At 39.9% G+C, this 8943-nt stretch overlaps 1 protein-coding gene across 4 annotated transcripts in view; it reads right to left on the bottom strand.

The window, feature by feature from the left end:
- The window catches only part of LOC109930670, a 135753-nt gene that overhangs the window by 86193 nt on the left and 40617 nt on the right, over positions 1 to 8943 (bottom strand). For all 4 annotated transcript variants that reach the window (XR_007262922.1, XM_048601246.1, XM_048601247.1 and 1 more), the window contains 3 exons: positions 7819 to 7968; positions 3606 to 3834; positions 1473 to 1671 (listed from right to left, as the gene is read on the bottom strand). Coding sequence is in view for 3 of the 4 variants with exons in the window: in XM_048601246.1 (XP_048457203.1) it covers positions 1473 to 1671; positions 3606 to 3834; positions 7819 to 7968 (578 nt within the window). In the remaining variant the exon portion in view is untranslated. The remainder of the gene's footprint in view (positions 1 to 1472; positions 1672 to 3605; positions 3835 to 7818; positions 7969 to 8943) is intronic.

Genomic DNA, 8943 nt, shown 5'->3' with positions numbered 1-8943 from the left:
CGACATGTCCATCCTGGGCCTCCTGCAGTGCCACAACGATGCCACCCAAAGGTTGCAGGAACAGCAATTCATATTCCGCTTGGGAACCCTGGAGCCCAATGGTATCAATGTGGATTTCACAAGTTTCAAAATCTCCCCTCCCCCTACCGCATCCCAAAACCAGTCCAGCTCGACCCTGCCTCCCTAACCTGTTCTTCCTCCCACCTATCCCCTCCTCCCACCTCAAGCCGCACCTCCATCTCCTACCGACTAACCTCATCCCGCCCCCTTGACCTGTCCGTCCTCCCTGGACTGACCTATCCCCTCCCTAACTCCCCACCTCCACTCACCTTTACTGGCCCCATCCCCGCCTCTTCGACCTGTTTGTTTCCTCTCCACCTATCCTCTCCTCTATTCATCTTCTATCCGCCTCCCACTCTCTCCCTATTTATTTCAGATCCCCCTTCCCCTCCCCGTTTTCTGATGAAGGGTCTAGGCCCGAAACGTCAGCCTCTCTGCTCCTATGCTGCTGCTTGGCCTGCTGTGTTCATCCAGCCCTGCACCTTGTTGTCTGAGGAACTAAATGGTTTGTTCCCATTCCTACAAGCCCATGTTTAGGCCCTTACCATCCTGTTTCAATGATTCTTCAATGATGTTTGACCTCAACAGCCCATTGTAAGACTTGAGGTTGATTTAAAAGCTGACAGCGATTACAATAACAGTGTGCCCTTATGGATGCAAGCTAGCAAATGAATCAAGTTATTTCTTGCTGATTATGTTCATTCACTTGCCCAATCCAAATGTAGTCCTTAGTTCATTGTCTGCTGACACTTTTTCCTGAGCCACCTTTTCCTGTCAGTTTTGTGCCATTGCCCTCCATTTTCAGTGGCAGGCCACAGAGGCAAGTCCCCCATTTGCCTTCACCAGATCAGGAATTGAACCTGAATTGATGGCTTCATTCAGATTCACACAACCCCATCTGGAGAACTGATTTAACAGTGACGCCCCACCACCATCCCTCCCCCCACCACTACTTTCAATATAGCAACTATAGATAATTGAAGGTAGTTCTCATAGGCTGTGGTGGGTTGCTGTTGTAAAACTGGAAGTTATGTATTCAAGCTCCCATATTATGATTTATGTTAGAAAGTCTGTAGTATGCATATCATCTCATTCAGATTTGCTTGAAAGGTGCTGTGTTACTAATGGATGGAATGGAGAAGAGTTCTTTTGGTGACCTTGCCATTAATTATGCTTCAACTGATCCATCAAAAAAGCAAATGATTTAGTCATTTACTTCATTGCTGCCTGGAAACCTTGATGTGAGTAAGATAGCTGCTTTACAATAATAAATAGATGAACTTTTAAGGGAAACCCGTGTACTTACTTTCACAGGTATAAACGCAGTTTCCTGTTTTCTGACTTCACTCGGATAGTGTATGTTTTTGCCAATTATTTAAAAATGAATGGGTGTGCAGAACCAGTTCACTTACTAGTCAGTTCTTCTGGTGGTGGTCCAACGACTGGTTTGTTCTCCAGGCTAATGCTGGCTCGAAAACAAAGGCAGGCATCTTCAAGGAGAATTGTTTTATCTTTTGTGGGCTCATTGTCATATTCAACCATCAATGCCAAGCCAAGCATGTACAGAGCATTACCGTTGCAGGGTGTTGTTTGAACTCTTAATTGACATACCTATGAAAAGAGGAATTAACTTGTCATTGCAGAGAATTGCCAGTAATCTAATAAACTTAAAAACAACTTAGTGGTAAGGCTGATGTTACTATTTAAGACCATAAGAAATAGGAACAGGATTAGGCCACTTGGCCCCTTGAGCCTGCTCTGCCATTCAATTGGATCATGGCTGATTCAACATTCCTCACGTCCACTTTCATGCTTTTTCCCCGCAACTCATGATTCCCCTACTGATTAAGAATCTATGTCTCTCAGCCTTAAATATACACGAGGACTCTGCACCCACAGCTCTCTACAGCAAGGAATTCCCAAGACTCTCAACCCTCTGAGAGAAGAAATTCTTCCTCATCTCAGTCTTAAATTGGCACCCCTTTATTGAGGCTATATCCTCTGGCCCTAGACTCTCCCATGAGGAGAAACATCCTTTCAGCATTTACCTTGTCAAGCCCCTTAAGAATCCAATATGTTTCAATGAGGTCACCTCCCATTCTTCTAAACTCCAATGAAATTCTGGTGCTATTGTTTCTAATTTTTGAGGCAACAAACATTATATGTCCTGAAAAGTGTCTTATTGGATCAGGCAGCTTTTGCCTGTCTTGGCTGCAGTACATAGACTTCCTTCCTCCAGGTCATTAATACACATTGTAAACAGTTGCAGTCCCAACACCGATCCTTGTGGAAACCCATTGGTTACTGGCTGCCAACCTGAAAAAGAACCCCTTATGTCCATTTGCTGTTCCCTGACCCTTAGCTAATTCTCTGTCAATGCCAACATTCTACCTCCAACACAATGGGGTCTCATCTTATGAATTAACCTTTTGTGAGGTCCCTTGTCAAACACCTTCTTTAAGTCCAAATACAACATAACCACTGGTTCCCCTCTATCCATTATGGTTGAGACTTCCTCGAAAAACTTTAATAAATTAGTCAGACACAATTTTCCTTTCATATAGCCATATCAACGCTGCTTGGTTAGATTGTGATTTTCCAAATGTGCTGCTATTACTTCCTTGATAATTGATTTCACAATTCATCACCTGGATCTCGAAGGTAGACACTGCAAGAAGCAACTTTAGTCTTTACTGGCAACTCATTCACTCATACACTAAGTTGTTCAGGTTAGCAATATTATAAGGTTAGTTGAGAAAACTAACTTTCAACAATGGGAAACTGCCAGTAATCGTTAAAACTGAATGCAGCAAAATAGCACCAAAGAATCACACCAGATTGGAAGCATCAGATGGGTAATGGTTTTAAAAAGCAATATTTTGAGATGGAATATTTCAATATGAACTTGCCCCTGTGATTCACCACAAAGTCAGTTCCAGATCTCAGGGGATATGGTTGTCAAGGAAAAGATGCTAACAGTAAATTTAGTTCTTTGCAAGTAGTGGAGAAAATTAAAACAAAAGTCACACTTTAGAGGCCATTGTACCATTTCACTGTCACTGAATAGTATTGGCAGAGGACTGGAAGTAGATTGCCTGTTCAGTTCAGTTCAGTGTTTAGCCTGAGAGATGAATGGGAATAGTTTGAAAACAGAAACAACAGATTTTTCAAGATAATGCTTTAAGGAAATCCATAGTAGGTGCATACAAAGATAATCTTAAGAGTGTCATTGCCCATTTGGAGTTTCTTTTGAAATCAGAAATGATTAAATCTTACTGCTGTAGTAAGAATGACAGTGTAGGAATAGATCAAGACTAACAAATTCAATTATTCATGTAAGCAGAAAGGTAGAGTAACAGGAAAGAATAACAATATTTATTATTTTACATCTCTAAAGCATAAAACATTAATAATTAAATCACCAATAAACAGCTGAGTACTATAGAAAGAAAAATCTAAGATCAAATGATTAGTTGGAGTATTATTTAATCAGTATTTGATTGTCAATATCTGACAGTGAATTACAGTAATTCTTGATTTCATACCGTTCGTTGCATATCTAGAAGTTCTGAATTGGTTTCAAGGTTGGTATTTTTTAACAGTCCAGACAACGCCTGGCATCTTTTAGAAACCAAATCCTCATTCACCAACGTCTGATGGGAAAGTAATTCTAAAAGGGTAAAATGAGCCTCAAGCAGTAGCAATTCCAAATCCTGACTTAAAGTTCCACGATACGGATATTTGCACAGACTTCGGGAAGCTAAATCTACAGCACTGACATTAATACAGAAAAATAATTGCAGATGAAATATTGAGTAGAGACTTAAAACAGAACATCAATCATATCTAATAAATTAGTTTTGAGAAGGGGAAGAGGGAAATTGACCCCTTTCATGTACTGAGCCATATAAAAACTTGCATGTTTATAGTGTCTTTCATGACCTCTGCATGTTTCCAAGTGCATTACAGCCAGTTAATTATTGTTATAATAATTGTCATGCTGTAAGAAATGCTTCAGCTAATTTGTTCTCAGTAGGATTCCATAAATATCAATATAACTTAGAAAATTTGTTTTGGCAATGCTACTTGAGAGATTGATATTGATCAGGGCATATGGGATGGTATTGGCATGGGATCTTTCAAGACCAGCAAAAGGTCCAAATGGGGCTGTGACTTAAGATCACATCCAAAAGTTAGAACTCCAATGCCTCAATAGTTATGACCCCTGTGCTGAGCCACCCAACTTCAAAACTGGCAGCAATGTGAGTGCTAAAGATGGTTTCAGCATGACAAGTTTTCTGCTCCTGATCAATGATGTCTTATTGACTGTTGAATGAGACTGTTGAAATTGACTGAGGAGGCTGTTGGACTCGGCATTCATATTTTCCATTGTCCAACAAATCTCCAACACTCACAGCTAAAGAAAGACTCTTGGTGGAAGTGGTCAGGAACCTTTGCAGTTCACAGAGGGTGCAACGAATATTCCAGAGATCACTGTAAATCAAGAAATGGAAAGTAGGGAGGAACACAAGAAAATTGCTATTGCCAAAGGAAGTGGTACTGAGCTACTGTTGGGCCTGAAGGCTGACAATCCTAGATCCTGACGAACTTCATCATTGGGTCTTAAAAATAGTGGGAAGCGAGATATTTGATGCAATGGTTTTAATCTTACAGAAATCCCATGATTCAGGGACAGTTTTGTTAGATAGGAAATTAGAGACTGTTACTCCTTTTTGAATAAAGAGAGGAATTCATAAAACAGGAAACTACAGGACAATTAGATTAACATCTGTTATAGGGAAAATGTTAAAAGCTATTATGAAAGATGTCATAACAGGGCACTTAGAAAAAACATCAAGGTATTCTGGCAGAATCAACAAGGCTTTGTGAAAGGGAGATATTAAGAACGGCTGATGCTGGAGTCTGAGATGACACAGTGTGGAGCTGGAGGAACACAGCAGGCCAGGCAGAATTAGAGGTGCAGAAAAGCTGAAGAAGGGTCTCGACCCAAAACGTCAGCTTTCCTGCTCCTCTGATGCTGCCTGGCCTGCTGTGTTCCTCGAGCTCCACACTGTGTTATCTTTGTGAAAGGGAAATCAAGTCTAACCAATTTATTGCATATCTTTGGAGAAGTAATATATGCTGTGGATAAAAGGTAGATATACTAAGACTTCCAGAAGGCATTTGATAAGGTGCAACATCACTGGTTATTGTGGAAAATAAATGATCATGGTGTAGAGATTAACATGACCACATGGATAGAAGATTGATTAGTTGACAAGATATAGAGAGAAGGCATAAATTGCTAGCTATTTTTATGTTTGGCAAGATCTAATGAGTGGTATGCCACAGAGGATCAGTGCTGTTTTTCACAATTGGTATAAATGACTTGGATGAAGGGGCTAATGTATGGTTGATAGATTTGTTGATGACATGATGATAGATAGGAAAATAGGTTGTCAAGAGTACATGAAGAGGCTAGAAGGGGATATAGATAGATCAAATAAGTACAAAAAGATTAGGCAAATGGACAATAATGTGGTAATATTGTTTTATAATAGCATATTATCTAAATGGTGAGAATTTGCAGAGCTCTGAATCGCAGAGGAATCTGGGTATCCTTGTACACAAATTTCAAAAGGTTAGCATACAGGTACAGCAACTAATTAGGACAACTAATAGAATATTGTTGTTTATTGTGAGGGGAATTGAGTTTCAAAGTAGGGAGGTTATGTTTCATTTATACAGACATTGGTAAGACCACAGCAGAGTATTGTGCAGAGTATTGGTCTCCTTATTTAAGGAGGGTTGTAAGTGTGTTGGAAGCAGTTCACAGATGTTTTACTCGATTAATACCTGGAATGGGAGGATTGTTTTATGAGGAAAGGTTGGACAGGGTAAAGCTGGATCTTCTGGAGTTTAGAAGAATAAAGGGCACTTTGATTGCTGAGGGGTGGATGTGGAAAGAATGTATCCTCTAATGAAAGAATCTATAACTAGGGATCACAGTTTAAAACTAAGCACAACTCACTTGAGACAGAGATGAGGAGAAACCTTTTCTCATAGAATGTCCTGAGTCTTTGGAAAGCTCTTCCATAAAAGAAGGTGAAAGTAGAGTCATTGAATACATCTGAGGCAGTGGTAGATAGATTCTTGATAAGCAATGGGTGAAGGGAGCAGGCAGATATGTGGAACAATCAGATCAGCCAATCTTTATGAATAGTGAGAGAAGTTTGAGGGACTGAGTGGCCTACTCCTGCTTCTAATTTAAATGTTCATGGAACTGCATTCTAGTAAACATAACCCAGCATCAGTGTTGCTTTCAAGTGAGATAGAGTAAGAGAAAAAAACAATGTGTTGTTCAATTCCTATTGTGGATTCTGAATTTACGACATTGCATTAGATATCAAATGTATCTTTCTTGTTTTGAATGATAAATCCTTTAAACCATTCATTAAAATGAATTAGTGAGGTAACCACTATGTATTGCGTAATGTTCATTATGTTTTAGAGTCTTCTATCCTTCTAACAATAAATTATTTTCCAGCTTGCATCTTTGGTCACTCTCATGGGCAAGTTCCAATTCCTAATATCTTTGAAAGTGTCTATTCCAGCTTTTAAAACATAGGTAAGCCTCAGTAACATGCTCACGATAATGAATAGTAAGCAGTCTACAAATTATTTTTAGCATTTATGCATGCGTTTAAAGACTATTCGGGTCTTTGACAGTGATAAAGGATCACTGTTTCATTGCGTCAAATTTAAAATATTAAATGAATTTATTAAACAACAAACAAGCAAATTGTTATGTAGATGTAATTTCTGAAAAATTAATTTAGGATAATATTGACTAGACATTTATCTACATCTTGGACTTGTGGAAAACAGTACTTTGTAAACCAAGGGAGACTGGCTGCAACAAGGGAAAAGGTGCATTTGCAAAGAACACAAATTAAGATGTTATCCTCTAGTCTTTATATTTTTTACCAAGACTTGGAGGATGATTTTTTGTCTGTTTGTCTATATTTGCACAGTTTAAATCTTTTGTTGAAAATCTCGACATCTTGATTTGAGTAATTTTCATTTTCAATAAATTAGTTCTTTATTGTTACTTAAGGAACCTGGAACTTGTTTCTAATGCCGAGGTATATCCATGATGTGGAGGTGCTGGTGTTGGACAGGGGTGGACAAAGTCAGAAGTCACATGACACCAGGTTATAATCCAACAAGTTTATTTGAAATCAGAAGCTTTCAGAGCAGTGCTCCTTATCAGGTGAAGTCATCTGATGAAGAAGTAGCGCTTCTAAGCTATATCAGGTCAGCCCAATTGGTCCATATTGGTATTTATACTTTACTAAAACCTCCTCCCACCCTTCTAAATTTAACCCTGTCAGCACAATTTTTCATTCCTTTCTCCCTTGTGTTCATCCACCTTCTCCATAGATGCAGCACATAGTCTTTTCTGCCCATGAGAATTCAGCTGGTTCATATTCCCTGTGAAGATGCAGTCAAGTAGACATTCATCCACTAATTTGGCTAAATCAAAAGACCTAATCATCCTATATAGCTTTTCCCTGATTTCTTATGAGTTGTTTGGCTTTTCATAATGGACACCAGGGGCTTAATTTTAACTCCAAGCATTTTTATTAAAGCACTTTTTTGATGGTTTATTGCATTAAAAATGCTACATAAATGCAATTTATTGTTGATTCTTACAAATAGTAAATTAAGTTCATTAAAACAAAATATAACACTTACAAGTGAAGAACCTGTTCGGGTGACATTGTTTTTTCAGGTAGTCCTGCTGGTGGGTTGAAGAGAAATGTTCCTAGCCTGTATATCCCTTTGATCAACTGAATGTTCTGAAGAGAAAATGTATCTAATGCCCGAAGAAATGAGATTCCATGACTAGATGGGAAAAATGGATAAAAGTTTACTTACAAGCTATTCAAAAACAGCAGAATAAATTTAATCTGCTAACCCACTGAAAGAAATATATAGAGATAGTGATTAAATACGGGTTAACAGGACAACATTGTAGTGTCATAGCATGGAATTTCACATGACGATGCTGGTGCTGCCTACGAGTTGGTACACCTTTGGGGGCATGCTGGCTTGGCCAGTTTTGGGAACCCTGATCAGTTGGCTAGCTGGTATCAGGTTGCCAATCCATTTAAGAAGGTCTCACCTCCAAAAACAGCTTACAGGAGCTGGACTGTACCCAGCAGCCTTATGGACGTCACCCTGAATCAAAGTAAGTGGGTTTGTGTTGCGGGGGAGGTGATTTTGCTGTGAGAGCAGCACCTTGCACCTGGCACCTGGCAAGCTCTCCATAGGCAACAGGATGCTCAATAGGGACAATGGTTTTACACATAAGGACCTCAACTGGCCTGTTGGTAGCAGGAGTGGTATACACTGTAACTGGTGAATGGTGGTGGGAAAGCAATAAGCATACCAGCCGCCTTTCACCACCACCGTGCATGCGCGCACACACACACATATGAATCGTAACGGTATAGAGGATGCCATTTTGTCCACTGGATCCATACTGGCATCTCTATAGCCCTGGCCAGCCTGGTCCGATGTTACCACCAGGGTCAGTGCGATCTCAGCTGTATGTAGGAATACTCAGCAGTGTAGGAACAAGATTAATAACTTTCTCTGCTCCACCATGGTAAGTGCCACCATATTCTCTGTTATCTCACACACACTTCATCTGTGGTGGCACAGCTACCTACCACAAATATGCACAGAGATAGTAGGAACTGCAGATGCTGGAGAATCCGAGACAAGGTGCAGGGCTGGATGAACACAGCAGGCCAAGCAGCATCATAGGAGCAGAGAGGCTGACGTTTCGGGCCTAGACCCTTCATCAGACCTTTT

Source organism: Rhincodon typus, chromosome 9 (assembly GCF_021869965.1).
Source record: "Rhincodon typus isolate 14 chromosome 9, sRhiTyp1.1, whole genome shotgun sequence".
Classification (NCBI taxonomy): Eukaryota; Metazoa; Chordata; class Chondrichthyes; order Orectolobiformes; family Rhincodontidae; genus Rhincodon; species Rhincodon typus.
This window is presented reverse-complemented; position numbering and strand designations above follow the sequence as displayed.